This window comes from Microtus ochrogaster, chromosome X (genome assembly GCF_000317375.1).
Source record: "Microtus ochrogaster isolate Prairie Vole_2 chromosome X, MicOch1.0, whole genome shotgun sequence".
Classification (NCBI taxonomy): Eukaryota; Metazoa; Chordata; class Mammalia; order Rodentia; family Cricetidae; genus Microtus; species Microtus ochrogaster.
The window spans coordinates 40,417,888-40,438,319 of record NC_022026.1 but is presented as its reverse complement, the minus strand read 5'-3'; the positions used below and the strand labels follow the sequence as shown (position 1 = coordinate 40,438,319).

At 38.2% G+C, this 20,432-nt stretch overlaps 1 protein-coding gene across 1 annotated transcript in view; it reads left to right on the top strand.

Annotated features, from left to right (window-relative positions):
- The window catches only part of Arhgap6 (Rho GTPase activating protein 6), a 257,159-nt gene that overhangs the window by 195,579 nt on the left and 41,148 nt on the right, over positions 1-20,432 (top strand). The window contains exons 4-8 of the mRNA XM_026784884.1: positions 744-1,000; positions 2,743-2,938; positions 13,165-13,220; positions 16,110-16,260; positions 17,260-17,408. Of these exons, the coding sequence (XP_026640685.1) occupies positions 744-1,000; positions 2,743-2,938; positions 13,165-13,220; positions 16,110-16,260; positions 17,260-17,408 (809 nt within the window). The remainder of the gene's footprint in view (positions 1-743; positions 1,001-2,742; positions 2,939-13,164; positions 13,221-16,109; positions 16,261-17,259; positions 17,409-20,432) is intronic.

The following is a 20,432-nucleotide window of genomic DNA, read 5'->3' as shown; positions in this document are numbered from 1 at the left end:
CTTCCTATATTGCCTCTTTTATTAGGATCTTTAAAGTATATCAGTTGAATTTCATCCTTGGATTTCTTCATCTCTCTATTATTCAGATGAAAGTCGCTCTGTTATAATTATTTACATGTCTGACTCTGCACATCCCCACCACATCTCATGAGAAAGAACTTGAGATTTTTTATAGCTCCCTCCATTATAAAAGTTGACATGGCAATTAGTAGGTGTTCAATAAATATTTCTTGAGTGAATGGATATGTGTGGTTTCTCATGCCTTCAAAGACTTCTAAAGGATAAAAATTGAAGAGTAATGGTTTATGAAGATGTATGATCATGAGCATAAAGTATTTTTTATAGTCTGTCCAAATATCATACTTATTTTTTTCTATTTCTTTTTTTTCAGTTTTTTTTATTGAGAAAAGGAAAAAAAAACAAGTTTCTGCCTCCTCCCAGCCTCCCATTTCCCTCCCCTATCATACTTATTTTTACAAAGTTATTTCCTTTAAAACAGACTTCAGCAGATGGGAAAAGATTAGAGACATACATTTTTAAAATATGTATTTGTACCTACTAACTTCCTTTACTGAAACGGTAACTTGGGACATTTTGTTCAACAAGACAAAACCATCTCAGTATGCTGATTAAGGAATCATTAGTTTGACTATGTCTGCTTTTATGGATGCGATATGAATGAGCATCCTCTCCTGTCTGAGTCTTCTCTGAATGTAAATGTCTGTTTTTTTTTTCCCTTGCAGAATTTATTCCACAGGCGTTTGGGATGCCCTTATCCCAAGTCATTGCTAATGACCGTGCATATAAGCTAAAACAAGACTTGCAGAGGGAGGAGCAAAAGGATACATCTGAGTTTGGGTCTTTCCTCCTTCCATTTGGGAATAAAAGACAAAACAAAGAACTCTCAAGCAGTAACTCATCTCTCAGCTCAACCTCAGAAACACCAAATGAGTCCGTATCACCTAATACTCCGGAACCGGCTCCTCGGGTTAGGCGAAGGGTGAGTTGGCCAAGATCTTCTCTGACTCTGAGAAAACTGAAAATTAGTAAGGTTGTCCTTTGAGTCTCTATTAAAATGAAACCTGGACACATAGTAGATATCTCTTCTACTCAGCAATAACCAGTACTGTGCATGTGGCAGCTAGCATTTCCTCCAACCTTTCCCTCCTAGTTAAATTGGTGCTCAAATATTCTGCACTACTGCCATTGATGCTGGTCTCTTGTTATCTCCTGCCATCTTACTAGACTTCCTACTCAAACAGAAAAGCCCAACCTTCAGCCTATGGGCCATGTGCATAACAGGATAGCTATGAACATGCCAAAACACAAATCTGTAAACTTAGGTAGAACATTATGAGAATTATTTTGGCCCTTTTGTTTTCTAACTCAGTTGTGTAGCTCTATAGCATGAACTTTATAGATGACATCATACTATCACAATGTCACACATACTATGTATATGTATGTATATATTGCACAAATGGGCTGCAGGTTAGACACCCTTATGCTAGAAGCTGAGTTTTGAGGCCAATATCCAGTGTTTCTGATAATTTTTTTCAATGTCATTCTTAGAATGTGCCTGGATCAGTGAATTAGCCACAGTTGTTCATAGTCAATGAGCAATTTAGCTTTTCCTTATCAATGGCACTTGCCATTTCTCAAATAGAGCTGTGCAATCCTGTATGCACTCTCTTTCATATTCATGTGATAGCAATATGATGCCAGTGATGGAGAGGGCACTATGTTCTAGGTCCTGTGTTCTTATGTGTCCAAATCTAGAAAACTACATTTCTCAGGCCATCTGGATGGGAGTCAGCATAGTCACTGCAAAGCAGACCTAAGAATTCCTATGTCCCTTTCTCTAAGCTTTGGGCTAGAAATCTTTGCCAATCCAGCCACGAAATACTGTCCTAGTTAAATATACGAAGAAACCTCCATTTATAACTCTCATTTTTTAGCTATCAGCATTCAGGACTTCTTCCAAGGTATTGCAAGACCTAAAGCCCTGTTATTTTTTTCATGGTATCGACTATGATTCAAAGTGGAAAAATGACAAAATTAAGGAATTTTTGTATTTTCCAGATGAATTTGTTCTTCTAAGCCTGTAATTGTCTTAGACTGTTTATAAATCCAAATATCAGTAACACCAAAGCTCTAAATTTGAGCTTTCTGGTTATCTAGGACCTAGGCAGTGGGCTTCTTTCTCTGTCCAGGCCCTACCAGGACTCTAATAGCTGACTTCTTAGCACACACTTCATCCAGGATGGATGGCTTTACCCTCCTGCATGCTGAGGTCACAGACATGTGCCAGCATGCCCAGTTTGAATCTTCCTATGTATAAAGTCTACTTCTCAGAGCTATATTTGAGGATTTGTTTTATTCAAAAGACTTTTATGACTTTACCTCATTCATTGAGTATTCATTTTTTTGTTTCAAAAGTGAAATCGTTAAATCAAAGTATTTTAATTATATGTTTCCCATATCTTGTCTTCTATTAGGAAAAGTATATGTATTGAAATCATAACAAACAATACTTGTAGAGATTTTCTAGCTTTTTCAAAAGGCATTTAGTCTTTCCTCCGAATACATCAGCAATAAACATCTGTAAACTACATAACAGAAATCTAGCAGCAGTATCTTTTGAGAGTAATAGTCCTCCAGGAACATGTACTGGGTAGCCTCTGCAAGCAACTGCTTTTCTTTCTGCTGCCTGTGATCTTCAAGTCTGCATATCACTTGCAGGGTGCCATGTCAGTGGATTCCATCACGGATCTGGATGACAACCACTCTCGACTCCTAGAAGCTTTGCAACTCTCCCTGCCTGCTGACGCTCATAATAAAAAAGAAAAGGCCAGAGATAAGAGGCTGAGTCTGAATCCTATTTACAGGCAGGTCCCCAGGCTGGTGGACAGCTGCTGCCAGCATCTGGAGAAATATGGTAAGTAGACTTGTAATCAGCCATCCATGAGCCAAGTATCATCCCTCTGTGTACCCAATTTCAATTATGTGTTTCTTTGAGCAAGAACTAGACCAAAGTTCTTTGGGTAAATAAAGTGTACCAATATAAGTGTTGACTTAAGAAGCTACTGGGATCAATAGGACTAATAGGTATGAAGCTATTTGGAGTCCTCAGATCTCAAGAATATTCAGAGGAGGCTCTGACCAAGCGTTTTAGGAAAGGATCACTTGTGTTGGAATAGAACCCCCCTTCAAACAGAACCAAATCCCTTGGATGTTTTTATACATTGAGGTTCCTTACAACATTTCTTTTGACAAAAGCAAAGGTTTGCTTTTTGGGGAATCCCTACTCTGAATGTCTGTAGCTAACTCTTTTTAGCTCAATTTCTTTTAACATGATGACTATCATATGATGAGTAATTCTTTAATTATTTTCTGTAATTTAGATATTTGGCTCATGAAATGCCATATCTATCACATATCTTCATTTGCTATATATAGATTTACCACACACTTTATGGATTTGCGGAAACTTCCTTAATAGTTTATTTGCTCTATAGATAATATGTTCATCATACTTTTTAGTTTTATCTTGTAATTTCAAGATAAGGTTTCTCTATGTAGCTCTGGCTGTAGTGAAACTCACTTTGCAGACAAGGCTGGCGTTGAACTCAGAGATCTGCCTGGCTCTGCCTCCTAAGTTCTGGAATTTTATTATAATTTTTAAAGCAAAAAGCTTGAGAAACTGTAGGTCCTATTGATATAGCCATTGTATACCAGTTACTTAGAAGACTGGGCAGAAAGATTTCAAGTTCAAGGTGAATTCAAGCTAACCTGGGTAACATTGTCAGAGATGCATTTTGATATAGCATAATGTCTTAGGATAAATATCATTCCTACAAGAAGAAAAAAACAGGAGAAAAAGTAAGGATAAAACAAACTGTGAACATTGTCATTTTTTTCCTAATTACAAGAACAGAATTTTGTGAAAAAATATTAAATATGCATTTAAATTAATTAATTCAATATAAGTAAAAATTACTGGATAATGGAATGACTTAAAAAATAAATGTATTTAAATCTTAGACTTTGTTTTCAACACAGAATGTTTAATGCATAGTTTAAACCTAAAGACAAGGCTTATGCTAATCTATTATCCAAGGTCCTGACTGTATTTCAAGTGTCCATAGTACTTTTATCAGTTTATATCTATGTATGTCTATCATATAATATATCTATGATTCCAGAATAATAGGATACACATTCAAATTGAAATAGATATTAACTTTAATATTCTAAACTAATGGTTTTCAACCTTCCGAATGCTGTGACCCTTAAACACAGTTCTTCATGCTATGGTGACCCCGTCAAGCATACAATTATTTTCATTGCTACTTCATATCTTCATTTTGCTACTGTGATGAATCATAGTATAAATTGATATGCATGATATCGGATTTATGACCCCCAAACTTCAAAGATAGTATTTTATAAACTATTTTAGACGTTATCATTTTTTTTCTTGCTTTCCTTTGACACAGGGTCACATTATGTGAGACAAACAACATCAAAAGCATTTCTGCATTTCTTCCCTAACACTTTATTTGCCTGAATTTTTGAAAAGAGTAGGTAGAGGACATTTGTCACTTTAGTCATTTAAGCGTTTATCAGAGACCCTTTTTCCAGCCTCTGCAAAAATTGTTCTTGAAAAATTTTATTGGTTCCATTTGTATTTATGTACTCAGCCTTCCTCACCTATATATAGCTTCAAATGCCTTCTCAATTCTTTTTTTTTCCTTTTTTATTGATATTTATTGAGCTCTACATTTTTCTCTGCTCCCATCACTGCCTCTCCCCTCCCCCTTTTAGCCCTCCCCCAAGGTCCCCATGCTCCCAATTTACTCAGGAGATCCTGTCTTTTTTCTACTTCCCATGCAGATTAGATCTATGTAAGTCTCTCTTAGTGTTCTCATTGTTGTCTAAGTTCTCTGGGATTGTGGTTTGTAGGCTGGCTTTCTTTGCTTTATGTTTAAAAACCACCTATGAGTGAGTACATGTGATAATTGTCTTTCTGGGTCTGGATTACCTCATTCAAAATAATGTTTTCTAGTTCCTTCCATTTTCCTGCAAAATTCAAGCTGTCGTTATTTTTTTCTGCTGTGTTGTACTCCATTGTGTAAATGTACCACATTTTCCTTATCCATTCTTTGGTTGAGGGGCATTTAGGTTGTTTCCAGGTTCTGGCTATGACAAACAAAGCTGCTATGAACATAGTTGAGCACATGTCCTTGTGGCACGATTGAGCATCCTTTAGATATATACCCAAAAGTGGTATTACTGGGTCTTGAGGAAGGTTATTTCCTAATTTTCTGAGAAATCACCACACTGACATCCAAAGAGGTTGTACCAGCTTGCATTCCCACCAACAATGCAAAAGTGTCCCCTTTTCCCCACAACCTCTCCAGCATAAGTTGCCATCAGTGTTTTTGATTTTGGCTATTCTTACAGGTGTAAGATGGAATCTCAGAGTTGTTTTGATTTGCATTTTTCTGATGACTAAGGATATTGAACATTTTCTTAAGTGTCTTTCAGCCATTTTAGATTCCTCTGTTGAGAGTTCTCTGTTTAGGTCTGTAATCCATTTTTTAAATTGGATTATATGATTTTTTGGTGTCCAATTTTTTGAGTTGTTTGTATATTTTAAAGATCAGCTCTCTGTCTGATGTGGGGTTAGTGAAAATCTTTTCCCATTCTGTAGGCTGTCGTTTTGTCTTGTTGACCATGTCCTTTGCTTTACAGAAGCTTTTCAGTTTCAGGAGGTCCCATTTATTAATTGTTTTTCTCAGTGTCTGTGCTGCTGTCCTTTTCTTTACAGAAGCTTTTCAGTTTCAGGAGGTCCCATTTATTAATTGTTTCTATCAGTGTCTGTGCTGCGAGGATTATATTTAGGAAGTGGTTCCATGTGCCAATGCATTCAAGTGTATTTCCCACTTTTTCTTCTATAAGGTTCAGTGTGTCTGGCTTTATGTTGAGGTCTTTCATCCATTTGGACTTGAGTTTTGTGCATGGTGATAGATATGGGTCTATTTTCACTCTTTTACATGTTGATATCCAGTTATACCAGCACCACTTCTTAAATATGCTTTGTTTTTTTCATTTGATATTTTTTTCTTCTTTATCAAAGATCAGTGTTGCGGGAGGTCCTTCCGCTCCTCCAGCCTATAGCCGCTGAGATACCAGCCCATTGGGGCGTGGTCTCTCTCCCTTTAAAAAAGCGGCCACTTCCTTCTCTCGCTCTCTTCACTTCCTGCTCTGCTGGCCACTAGACTCCCTTCCTGGTTGTACAGAGGGCTGACGGTGATCTGTAAGTTTTTTCCCCTTTAAATAAATAATACCCTATTAATCATAATTCCAAACTGCTGTGGCATTGTTTGTGACTTAAGCCTACAGGGGGCGGGGCTAAGTCAGCATCCTTTTTCAGAATATGGAGTAGAGGGAGGCAGCTCCAAAGCTTGTGTGTGCTGGGAAAGGGGCCGCTGAAGACATTAGCCAAAGCTTGTTTGATGTTTCCTGTATGTGTTGTGTGTGTAGGTACATGTACACCTATGCACGGGGGAGCATAGGACGAGTTCACCTATTGCTCCTCAGATTACATCCCACCCTGTTTTCTTTGTTTTTAAGAGAGATCTCTCAATGGCTTAAAACTCTCCAGGTAGTTTAGGCTAAATGACCAACCAGTGGACCCCTGGAGATCTTCCTGTCTGCTTGCCCAGTGCTGCTGGGGTTACAAGTCTGAGCCATTGCCCTTGGCTTTTTTTTTGTGGGTGCTGGAGTTTCTTTGAGCTTTCAGGGGGATCCACCTGCCCTGCTGCTGTCTTTATTTAACGCGGTGATCAAACTCAGGTCTTCATGGTTAGGAGGCATGCGCTTTACCCACCAGCCCCTGTGCAACTTTCACTTTTTTCTTCTTTTTTTTTTTTACCCTTCTTGCCTTTTCTTTTTAAAGTTTCTTACTTTATTATTATGGGGGGGCATAATGTATATGTGTGTGGGCACACCCATGCCACAGGTACCCAAAAAAGAGGTCAGAGCATAAGATCAGGTGTTTGAAGATGTGTGGATTGATATCCGGGTCTTCTATTCGGTTCCATTGATTTTCCTGTCTGTTCTTATGCCAATATCAGGCTGTTTCCAGTTCTGTAGCTCTGTAGTAGAGTTTGAAGTCAGGGATTATGATGCCTCAAGAAGTTCTTTTATTATACAGGATTGTTTTGGCTATCCTGTTTTTGTTTTTGTTTTGTTTGGTTGTTTTTTTTCTTTTCCATATGTTTAAATGTATGTGTATCAGTTACCTGATCTCATAAATCGGATTCCTTTTTCTTGATGATCCTTAGTGACTAATAAATTTTCCTTCTGTCAGCATCCAAACATCCAGGGTTTCTTGAACTTTTGAAGATGAGTATTTTCCTGCAAAGACAAGAACAGAACCCTGCCCCAACCCTCATGAGCTTCCCTTACCATCTTTATGGTTTTCACCATTGTGGATGAGCTGTCATTTCTCTTTTTCAAGAGATTTCTCCTTTTGAAACTGGATCCCTATTAATTTTGATGGTATCCATAGTTTTTCTTTTCCTGTGGAAACAAGAGCAAAACCCCTTCTCCAAAGCAGCACATCTCCTGGCTTTCATTGTGAGCTCAGCACCTTGAAATAAACTGGTTGATTTTATTCAGAAGACTTTTCTATTACTCAATATCTCTCTGCTGCTGTTGTCCCTTTCTCATTAGCGTTAAGAAAATTCAAGGTTAATAAAGCATTATGTAATCTATTTCTGGAGGCATTTTCCATCCCTTTCTGTTTGTTTAACATATTTTCTATAGTTCGATTTGATCTTTCTATGACTGCTTGACCTGTCGGATTGTATGGTATATCTGTAACATGCTTAATATTATAATAAGCAAAAAAACGTTTCATTTTCCTAGAGACATAAGCTGAGCCATTATTTGCCTTTATTTGTGCAAGTATACCCATGATGACCATAACTTCTAATAAATGTGTGATTACTGAATCAGTCTTTTCTGAGCTTAACTGAGCTTAAAGCAGTTGCCCACTGAAAACCTGAATAAGTGTCAATGGTGTGGTGTACATATTTTAATTTTCCAAATTTAGCAAAGTGGAACACATCCATCTGCCAGATTTCATTCTTTTGAGTGCCCTTTGGGTTAGTCCCTGCAGGTAGCGGTGTTTGGTTATAGAAAGGCCAAGTAGGGCATCTCTTTATAATCTCCTTAGCATGATTCCTTGTAATAGAAAATTTTTTCCTTAAACCATTGTGTTGCAAGAAGAGGGGCCCCTTGTTTATCCCTTCTGTCTGGCTAGCTTAGCCCCCAAAATAACCACACAGAAACTGTATTCATTAAAGCACTGCTTGGCCATTAGCTCTAACTTCTTATTGGCTAACTCTTACATCTTAATTTAACGAATTTCTATTAATCTGTGCATTGCCACATGACTGTGGCTTACCCACAAGATTCTAACCAGCGTCTGTCTCAGACAAGAGATCCATGGCATCTCTCACTCTGCTCTTCTTCCCAGCATTCAGTTATGTCTTCTCTACCTACCTAAGTTCTACCCTATCAGGCTCAAAGCAGTTTCTTTATTCATTAACCAGTTAAAGCAAGACATGAACAGAAGAACCTCCTATACCATCTTTGCTATTGACATGATGGTTTTTATGAAATTCTGAGGCCTGCAACATGCTTCCAATAAATAATTCATCAATTTCTGCACTGCCTTGTGCTAGAGGACCTGGCAGACACATATGGGATTGGATGTGTGTTGTGTATATAGGACAAAACCTATTCCTGATTATGTCTTACACGTAGATAAATAAAGAAGTCAATTCTGTATCATCTGGTATAAATTTAGTGGTTTCAATATGCAAAATAACTCTTTCTGCATATATATTGTGAGCCAGTAACTATATTAAGAAGTTCTTTAAAATCCCTTAGCACCATGAGAATATCATATAATTCTATGTTCTGATCAGAATTATAAGGGCTTTGTTCCACCTTACTTAATTCTTCTGATTTGTATCCTGCCTTCCCTGATCATTTGCATCAGTATAAAAGGTATGGGCTCGAGTTATTCAAGAATCACATACAATTCAGGGAAGAATCCAAGAAGTTCTCTTTATAAGATTAAGTCTATCACTTTTAGGATAATTGTTTTTAATTTCTCCCCCAAAAATTAGCACAAGATCTTTGCCATGGTTCATTGTCTTCCCATAACTTTTTTATTTCATCATTAGTGAAAGGCACTATAATCTCTTCTGGGTCTATACCTGCTAATTGATGAAGTCTCAATTTACCTTTTATAATTAATTCAGAGACTTTCTCCCCATAAGTTTTTAATTTTTTACTTGGTTTATTAGGTATAAATATCCACTCTAAAATAATATCTTCCCTCTGCATTAGAATCCCTGTAGGAGAAATTCTGGAATGCAATATGACTAGAATGCAATAAGATTTAGATTCACCCTATCCACATGTGCCTCCTGTAATTTCTCCTCAACAATTGTCAATTCCTTTTCCACTTCAGCTGTTAATTCTCTGGGACTATTCAAGTCTTTATCAGCATCTATGGTTTTTTTAAATGAATATCTATTTCAAATTTGATAAAGAGCAAAAGTTCCTTTACAAATCAAGTTTAAAAATTATTTAGAATATTGAAAAAGTTATAATATTATTCCTAGGAATTCCTTGTCTACATCCCTTCTCAGATGTCCTATTCTACCATAATTAAAATATTTGGCATTTTGATGTCTTCTCATTCCTTTGGAAATTGCTTTTCCTAACCAAGATTCAGTATTATAGTCAAATGTCCCAATATTCATTGTATGCAGGATCCATTCATCCGTAGGTGTTGATCTAATCTTTAAAGGCCAAGTATCTTTTTGCATTATAAGTTGGCATTTTCAAAAGCCAGAGATTCAATAAGTACTTGTCTAGCATCTGGGTCTGTTACTCCTATTTGTACAGCCTTAGTTAATCTTTGTTAAAAGTCAATAAAGGGTTCTCTCTGGTCCTGTTTAGCCCTGGTATATGATTCAATTATTTTTCATAGTTCTTGAATCCTGTCCCAAGCATTTGTGGCATAAGGACAAGATTTGCTCATTGTGAAAAGCTTGAACCTGTGGGTCAGCATAAGGGCCTTTATCAAGAATTTGATCTTGGGAAGTCTCAATGCCTTCTGCTTTTCCCTGTTGTTCCAAAATTTTTGCCTCTTCTCTGAAATAAATTTTAAACATTAATTGAGGTCTATAATCCAGGTCTCCTGAAACAAACTGAATCCAGTCATGTGGCATTGCTTTAATGCTAGAAGACCATGACTTCATCATCTCCTTTATAAATGCAGAATGCAAGCCATAAGTTACAATAGCTTGCTTAATTTCTTTTAGATCATTCATTCCTATAGATATTTATCTACCTTCTTTGGATCCTTTGGGGCCTTTAGAACTTGATGCTTTGTCAGAGTAGATTACAGGGTAGGAAGCTAAAACCCTGGGTAAATCATCTTTGACAGCTACTGGTGATGTTGAATCCTGTCTTTGTGCCTTCTTTCACTGTTCATCAGCTCCAATAATTTCCTCAATCATTTTAAATATTTTTTATTATTGTCTTTTGTAATGCCTGAATCTCCTGGCCTGTATATATTTCTAGTGATTTCATTGAGGCACCTAGCCTCTGGTCCTCATTCTGCACATGCAATTCCAAGGTCTGAAGTTTCTCCTTTAAAGATAACATCTCATCCTTGGACATTACATGAATAGCATGCAGATTGCCATCCTGGAGAGACTATCTGCTAACTTATCATAACTTTTTGACAAATTTTGATTGTCAAATTCAACATTATGAATTCTTTCAAATAACTTCTTATTATCCTTAGATATGGATTCAATTTTGTCTATCAAATTAATGTTATCCTTTTTAATAGTATTATTTTTTCAGGCAACTTTTAATTTTTGATGGTATTAATCCTGTTGACTAGCTGTTCATTATTAGTCTGTAAAGATTGTATCATTCCTAAAAGTGCCATATTCTTTCTTAATGATAGAATATGGAGAAGAAAACTGAGTCCCAATACCCAATAAATTGAAATATCACCATAACCATATAAGCCTTACATAATACAATCCATAGTATTAGCAAAATTTACTAAAAGTTGCAATACTGATGAAGTCTGCCATATTGATTTATTAATTACCTGTTATGTGATATGGTAAACTGTAATCTTTATTGTCCAGCAGATGTCATGGTTGCAGAGTTGCGACTAGAAGCAATGCAACTGGTGGTGACAGGAATGGTCCTGGGCTGCTTTAGTTTCCAAGCCGCTTTAGTTTTCTGCCTTGGTACTGGTTAAATACTGAGAAATATGTTTTGTTTGACAAATTAAAAGCAATTAAATCAATTCCATACACGGAGCAAGAAAATCAGAACTCATGGGTAGGAAGCAGAAACCAGAAGCTGCATAAGTCGCCATGTGGCAAGGAATAGACCCAGGGAATGTAGCAGTCATGCTTGTGTTTGGGAAATTTCCAGTTGCCACATGCAGTAAACTCTACTGTGGCAGGGATTCTACAAAAAAGAAATGCTTAAGTAAAAGCAAGCAAAGTGGGCAGGGTTGGGAGACTGAGTGCCTGGGCCATGGCCTGGCTAGGTCTTTGGGCCATCCACCCAGTAGTCCCCTGTCTGAATCCACATGGGTGCCAAATGAAGAAGGATAATTAAAAGAAATCCCACACTAGCTCAGAATTGAGAAATAGATATTCATTTAGGGGTAGACTCACAAGTCAGAATCCTCTGAATGGAGATCAGAAACCGAATCCCGTTGCCAGAAAATGAGAGCAGACACATATTCTACATCAGCTTATGTAGTATAAGAGGCCACGCCCCAGTGGATGGGTAACCACTGTTAAAGACCAATTTTTCAAAGACTTATTTTTTTTTATTTTATGCCTGTGTGTGGGTCTAAGGTTATCCTTGTACACTACATGCATGAAGCTATCTTCATAGACCAGAAAAGGCTGTTGATTTTCCTAAAAGTGAAGTTCAAAGATTTGCAAGCTGCCATGTGGGTGCTTGGATACAAACCAGGGTCCTGTGGAAGAACAGCAAGTGCTTTTAACAACTGAGCCATTTCTTCACCTTCAATTTTCCAACAAGAAATAATTATTATAACTTTTTAAGTATTCTAAATAATTTTAAAACATGATTTGTATAGGAACTTTTGCTCTTTATCAAATTTGAAATAGATATTTTTATTTTTCTGATCATAAAGAAAATATACTTCTTAAGGAAAAAATATATATAATGTAGAATAATTAAACACTGGATAAGAAACAGTCACAGCTGAGTGGTAGTGGTGCACACCTTTAATCCCAGCACTTGGGAGGCAGCAGTAGGCAGATCTCTGTGAATTTGAGGCCAACCAGGTTTACAGAGTGAGTTCCAGGACAGCCAAGGCTATACAGTGAAACCTTGTGTCAAAAAAGAAACAATCACTTTAAATTTCTACTTAGCATTTAAAACTCCCTAAAAATTATTTGAAATGATACTACATGCAGACACACACACACACACACACACATATATATACATACTTACATACATACATACATGCATGCATATATGAAGAGAATGTCACTGCTCTAAATGGATGGTAGGCCACAGAATTTTCATGTTTATAAAAATGTTTTATAAATATCATTTAAAAAGGATGCCAAGTAGTCTGTCATGTGAGTGGACCCGAGTTAGCTCCAAATAAACAACTTTTTCTGTTATAAATGGTCCTACTCTGACCTCCTCTGTGTACATGCCTTTGTTAACATTTTTGATCATCTTAGAATCATGTCATAGTGTATAGCCTATAAAAACAATCTCTCTGACCTATAACATCAATAGTCACACCAGGAAAAAATATCTCATCCCCAAACATTTAGTGTCAAATAATTGTGAAGTTGAAAGAGTCAATTATGTACCTGAGGAAGGTGAATGGTATAGTATATGAAAGAGCCACTGAACACTGTGAAGTCACTGCTGTTCTGCATGCTCAGTACAAGCATTCTGCACTGTTTCTACATTGATTTCACTCAGAGTCTCAAGCATTAAAAAAAAAGCAGCCTGCTGATTTTGTTTGCTTATTTACAGGCCTCCAGACAGTGGGGATATTTCGAGTTGGAAGTTCAAAAAAGAGAGTAAGACAAGTAAGTGAAAATGAAGGTTATATTGTCTGTTTCCCTTGACATTTCATTGAATTACTAGGGGGAAAGTTCAAGTTTATGTAAATCCCCTCTGACTATATTTTCCCAAGCGTCCGATTATAGTATAATTAAATCCCAGGAAATGAAAAAGAACTCAGAAGGTTAGAAAAGTGGAGTTGGGGTGAACAGACTGAAAGAATGGATCTGGACATGTCCATTCTATGCTCCACTGAAAGAAACTATTTGATAAAGGTATCACTGAAGTTGGAAAAGTGGAAGATTCAGAAAAATGCCTAATTAGCAAGTGATAGCAAATAGAACATAATTTCACTGAGGCCAGTTTTATGCAAATGTACTAGTAAAATGCCATAACACTCTCATCTAATCTGGTGCTACATTTATTTACTTTTGCAGAAATAAATGCTTTATAAGATCCTATGGAACCATTGGTTCCTGATTCATTTTTCATGATCAACTGTAATTCTTGATTGTGTGTGTGTGTGTGTGTGTGTGTGTGTGTGTGTGTGTGTGTGTGTGTGCCAACCTTGCACTACATGCTTCTGGCAGAAATTTGGTATTAGATTGTCAAGGTAGTTTCCTTTGATCAGATAGGTTGTGATGGCTTCATAAAAGGCAAACCATCCTTTAACAAACAGAACCCATTTGTTAGCAAAAGAAGGTTGCAATGTTATTTTTCTCCTATTGATTGAAATGGAGGGAAATAAGAAACTCTACAATCTAGAAGTTAATCCAGGTAAAAATTTTAGTTGAAGTTAAAGAATTATTTATTTATATGTTGAAGTAAATACCCTATCATGTATGTTTTTCATTGTTGAAATAAAAAAATCAAAGTTGGTTTTTTTCCTGATTGGTTTGTTTGTATTCTCAATAATCACACAAAATGAGTGAACAGCATTTAACAATTCATCATGACACTTGTAAAATGTAAACTATCTTCTAGGCTTCACACCTATATAAAATTAAGGGATATCTTTATTAATAATATCTTATTGACTCAGCCCTCCAGCTGTAGTCCCCTTCACCGCTTTCTTTTCAGGCTTATAGAAATTCAGAAATTTAATTCATTGTCTTGTGATTAAACAAGCTCCTTTAATGGTCCACCTCTGTCTCTCTGTGTGTGTCTTTTGCATATGTGTTTTAAGTCATCTGCGTGTGCTCAGGAAAGAATCATGGTGGGTCTGAACTAGCTTGATTGCAGTAGTACCATGTGTGAACTCCTCATTTTGGCTGTCTTGTAAATGCTGATGGAAAATTGTCTGAAATCAGTGAGCAATTGAGGACAGTGATTGGTATTTTCATCAAGTGGACAGATGATTAGTTCCAGCAATTATCCCTTGACATTTTGGGGATCCATAAAAAAGGGAGATATCTTTGCATAGGGATTTACTTAAGGATTACTCACTCAATAAGATGTAATTAGTGGTAACTTAGAACTAGATTTGAGTATGAAATATGCTTTAACTCACTCACTATTTTATGTTTTCATGTAACTTTTACATACCCTGCACTTTTTCTTTAGAAAGTTAAGACCTCGGACTGGGACAATGGCTCTTGGTGTGTAAGCATGAATTCCGGTCCCCAGCACCCACATAAAAAGCCTGGCATGATGACATACCTATGAAGTCAGTACTAGGGGTGAAGGAAAGCAAGCAGAGATAGAAATATCCCTGAAGTTTGATGGCCTCCAGCCTAACCAACAAATGGAAACTCTAGGTTCAGTTCAGTGAGTGATCTTAACCTCAGGGGCATGAAAAGTCCAGTAATAAAGAAAAACACCCAACATTATTCCCTGGCCTCTACAGGTGTGTACCTGCACACGCATGTTCGCATGCATTCTGCACCCACAGAGAAAGGAGGGGAAATATGAATATTTATCAAGTAAAAACTGTCCTTTTTGATGTTCCCTACTTATCTACGTTGTAGCTCTACTTCTAAGGGATGACGTTGGCTTAGAGACTTTGCCTCTTTATTTACTGGTGTACTTGCATACTTTGAGGACCTATAATAGGGTCTGAGACCCAGCGTAATGTGATAAGTCTTTGTTGAATGAATGGATAAATAAGTGAATGAATGAACTAAAGAGGTCTTACAGAAGTTTATTATACTGTCTATCCATGGACTTGCATAACAATTTATACAACAAAGAACAATGCATAAGGGACATCAACCTGTCAGAGACAAAAGTAAGACATAATATCTCTACCATCTTGATATCATGTTTTCTTTCTGCTATCCATGTTAGTCAGCTTTGTATAATTATTAAGTCGGAGAATATTTCTGGTAATTGCTCAGAAGGCTACTTTGACAAATCAAAGATAACTTCCATTTCAATGTATCATCTTTTAAGCCTTCAACATACATATCTCATCTACATTTTTAGTTTTGTGATTTGTCAAATGATACTGATTTTTGTGTTGGTATTCTAGTCAACTATCAAAATTCCAATGTGATATATTTGGTGACATGCCCAAGTGTTTTTCTCTCATATTTACACTTGACCTAAATTCTCTTCTAACCCTTAACCCTTACTCCCAACTTCCTGATTCTTGTTATCCAGTCCCTCTACATACATCACTAACAACAAATCAACAACTATTTTTGTAATAACACTTTAAAAATATATACACATATATGCATTCATAACTAGTGTGCGGACAGTCTCTAGTTCAAGGGGACATATTGTTTCCTTTTTTCCCTTCTTGTGATCTGTGCAGACTTAATACCAGATGTTGTCCATCAAAAACATTTTGGGGGGAGATCAGTAAACACTGAGGTTAGATGATTCTAAGGTATCGTTGACTATATGAAACTTCTTGTCAAATTAACCCTCTGAATCTTATGTAACTGATACTTGAACCGTTGATTTTCCAGCTGCGTGAGGAATTTGACCGTGGGATTGATGTCTGTCTGGAAGAGGAGCACAGTGTTCATGATGTGGCAGCCTTGTTGAAGGAGTTCCTTAGGGACATGCCTGACCCCCTTCTCACCAGGGAGCTCTACACAGCATTCATTAACACTCTCTGTACGTAATAAAGCCAGATTTGCGGGAAAGCATCCCTGGAATAGCAGGATGTCCAGCGCACTCATGAAAATCTTGTGCGTGTGTTTCCCGATAACTGCTTTTGCCTTTATTGGTCTCTAATGAATGGGCTATTTGGGGGATTTTCTGAGATATACCCTGGGGGAAACTAGCAAGAAGAAAGCTGGGCTAAAATAAATGGGAAAAGCCAAGAATTTCAGATGTTTTCAAATGACCCCAGGAAAGTAGAAAGTGCTATAAGTTGATGCTTTGAAGTGCTGGCAAGAACTTGCATTGAGTCTGTGCCTAAAAATTGATCCTGGCTTCTGGTATCAGGAAGGAGGGAACCAAAAAACCCAGAGTAAGAAAGTGGGCAACAGTATTTTCAGTGGAAGTCAAATGGCATAGCCCAGTACCAGTACTTTCAAAGGAGCTGTGTCTGACTGTGCACAGACCCCAGAAAAGGTCAGGGAAGAGGAAAGAAGAAAATGTCAGAGATGTATCAGTCTGCACACATTTCTTCCTACAAAGCACCAATTCCATTGGGATTGTGGCTAAGAAAGAAGACAGTGTGTTTGTCACATGCCTTAGGTATTGCCAACAAAATCCATACCTTGTATATTGTTCAAGAAGAAAGGCTCTTAAACACATTATAAAAGATTTCATACCATTTACCAATTCCCAGCCACTGTTAGTGGATATTTACCAGTGTGCACTAAAACCCATTAAGTCAGAGTAATAAATAAGAGAATGGAGGCTGATGGAAATAAGGGAAATGGGTTATCTTTCCTATGATTTCTCTTGAAGTCCAACTGTTCTGTAGACATTTCATAGATTTTTGTGGCTAAGCTGCTGAGTAGTGGGAAGATGGTGGAAGTCACAAAGTAGAGATGGCTTGGGTAACTTCTTTCTTAAATTAGTGGAGAAGAAACCCAACCTCGGTGCCCAAACAGTGTCAGCTCCGTCAGTCTTACTCAGAGTACCTCTCTCTGCCATGTGTAGTGTTGGAGCCAGAGGAACAACTGGGCACCTTGCAACTCCTCGTTTACCTTCTACCTCCCTGCAACTGCGACACCCTCCACCGCCTCCTACAGTTCCTCTCCATTGTGGCCAGCCACGCCGATGACAGTGTCAACAACGATGGACAAGAGGTATGCTGCCACAACTAGAGTGACTTCTTTTCTATTGTTTGTCTGTTGTTCTAGCTGGTAAAGCACAAACTATCAATGTGATCACACGTTTCGCTGGAAATCTTTTTTTTTTATTGAGAAAAGGAAAAAAAAAAGTTTCAGCCTCCTCCCAGCCTCCCATTTCCCTCCCCCTCCTCCCACCCTTCTTCCCCTCCCCCCACTCCTCTCCCCCTCCCTCTCCAGTCCAAAGAGCAGTCAGGGTTCCCTGCCCTGTGGAAAGTCCAAGGTCCTCCCCCCTCCGTCCATGTCTAGGAAGGTGAACATCCAAACTGGCTAGGCTCCCACAAAGCCAGAACATGAAGTAGGATCAAAACCCCGTGCCCTTGTCCTTGGCTTCTCATCAGCCCTCCTTGCTCGCCATGTTCAGAGACTCCGGTTTTATCCCATGCTTTTTCAATCATAGTCCAGCTGGCCTTGGTGAGCTCCCAATAGATCAGCCCCACTGTCTCAGTGGGTGGGTGCACCCCTCGTGGTCCTGACTTCCTTGCTCATCTTCTCCCTTCTTCCTCTCCTCATTTGGACCTTGGGAGCTCAGTCCAGTGCTCCAGTGTGGGTCTCTGTCTCTATCTCCATCCATCACCAGATGAAAGTTCTATGGTGATATGCAAGATATTCGTCAGTATTGCTATAGGATAGGGTCATTTCAGGTTCCCTATCCTCAGCTGCCCAAGGAACTAACTGGGGACATCACCTTGGGCTCCTGGGAGCCACTCTAGGTTCAAGTCTCTTGCCAACCCTAAAGTGGCTCCCTAATGCCTCGCCATCTGCATTAGTTGTTCATCTCATGACATCATCGATATACCTGACGAAAGCCACTTAAGGAAGGAGGAGTTTGTTTGTCATGAGAAACAAGTCATGGTGAAAGGAACAAGCACCAAGTGGTCACATTGTGTCTATAGTGAGACAGAGGGGAGAGAGGACTGCTGACAGCCAGCTTACTTTTTCCATTTCATTCAGTGGTGACCCCAGGCCAGGGGATGACATCACCCGCATTTAGAATGGGTCTTCCCACCTCCAGCTAATGTAGATTACATATCACTGACATGCTGAGAGATTTGTTTTCCTAGTCATTATAAATCCAATCACAAGTTTTCTGACGTAGATGTTTATGTAATAGTTGTATCTCTTGGAGGCTCGGTTTCTGAAAACATGAAAACTGTTGATCTTCTTGATATTTTCAGTGGCACCTCAAAATGAAACTCCCATTTTCCAAAAAGACGGTTTGCTCAAGACTAAACTTCCATTTGGGAGGGGAAGATAAGACAGTTGGCTACAGCAGAGTTTGAAAAGGTGTAAAAATAGAGTGCAGAGTGAGCGAAGGATGCTACTGAAACTGAAGATCAACTGTTAAAGGCACATTTGCTAAAGTTCTATAGACTGTTTAGGTATATTCCAGTTGAAACTGGTCTCAATTCAGGGCTCATATTATCCTTCCTCCCACATGAGATTTGGAGCTATGGTTCTCTTCAGTTATACTCATTCTTTCAAATATTTAAGAGTTTCATCATTGGTCAAAAGACATAGCCTGCTAGCTGGTACGCTATTAAATATTCAGTCTCACAAGGGACCCCATTTTCTTTGATCTCACACAGCCGCACTTCTCTCTGATGTTGGTTTTCCCAAGAGGCCTCAGAGCCATTAATAGGTTAGTATGTACTTTAAATCAACGAAAGGGAGCCAGAGGTGTTCCTATCTTACTTAACCACATATGCTGCTATTTAAATTATTAAGCAGAGCTCAGCTATATGATGGACTTCTGTGCTTGTCAGATTTAGTTCCCACAGGGCATGGACATATGTAATTCCTTTTTAAGTAGGTCAGAAAAGCAATTCTGCATCTCTCCTCCTCCTTCCCACCAGGAGTGTGAGAACGGAACTTGAACTTTCCCAAGGTAGCCATTTTTCTCTGTAGGAGTTATAATTAGTTAACCCCCCGCCCCCAGCTTCAGGTTTCGTCATATGGTACTGACACCTTACTTCAGCTCTTCCACTGGTATACTTTAATTCTCATAATTGTTGCATAGTTACATTATCCGTCTGGGTGTCAGCCTTTATGGACTACAGAGATAATGGAAGCTGTAGAGCCTTGTGGCTGCGTGAAAACAGAGCCCTGAATTGAAAGGTATGCCAATTGCCTTTCTGGTGTTTGCTAAGTACTGTTTGAGAAGGAGAAAGTTGAGTCTTGGGTAATTGAGAAGGCACTGAGGAAAGCAAAAAGTCCAGTCCAACTTGCTACCATATTACCTTTGGGGAAAAATTTCTAGACACCAAGTCTTCAGTTCAAAGCTCAACAAGCCTCATTACTCATGCTCCAAAGAAGACAATATTCCTAGATGAAAATGCAGATTTATCTTAGCCTGCCAGGATCCTAGCTACCATTTATGACTCTATTATGTGTTGGTTTTGTGCCATAGTACCTAATCCTTTGAATAGGCAAGGCAAATATTATTGTGCCCACTTTTCATGGAATGAAACTGAAAGACAGTGCTTAGGTAACTTAGCCATGTCTCCCAGGGAACTTCTACTTATGACAATATAACTGGCAAGTTTGTAGAGTTTACAACTCTGGAGAGGCACTGTATACCCTCTCGTCACTGTAGATTTGTAAAGTCATTAGTAGAGTAACCCTGTAAGGAACAGTAAAAAGCTCTTGCAGAAGGGTCCTTTTCATCGATGCATATGTATCACCATACTGGTTAGTTATCATATGGATTCTGCAACTGGAGAATGTGCAGCTGTCCTTCATACTACAGCCAGTCTAAATTACTCAGTTAAAACAGGAGGGAAAATGGGAGGACAACATCACTTCCTTGTACATGTTAAAAGCAGCCATGTTTGACTTGCAGGAAACTGGGCCATGTTCATAGAATACTGAAAGTTTCTGCAGGCAGAATCTCTATCCTGCTAAGATATGAACTTTGGGGGCACAGAGAAAAAGGTTATATAATCTATGGTGTAGATTAATTTCACATACAGAGAGAGAGGG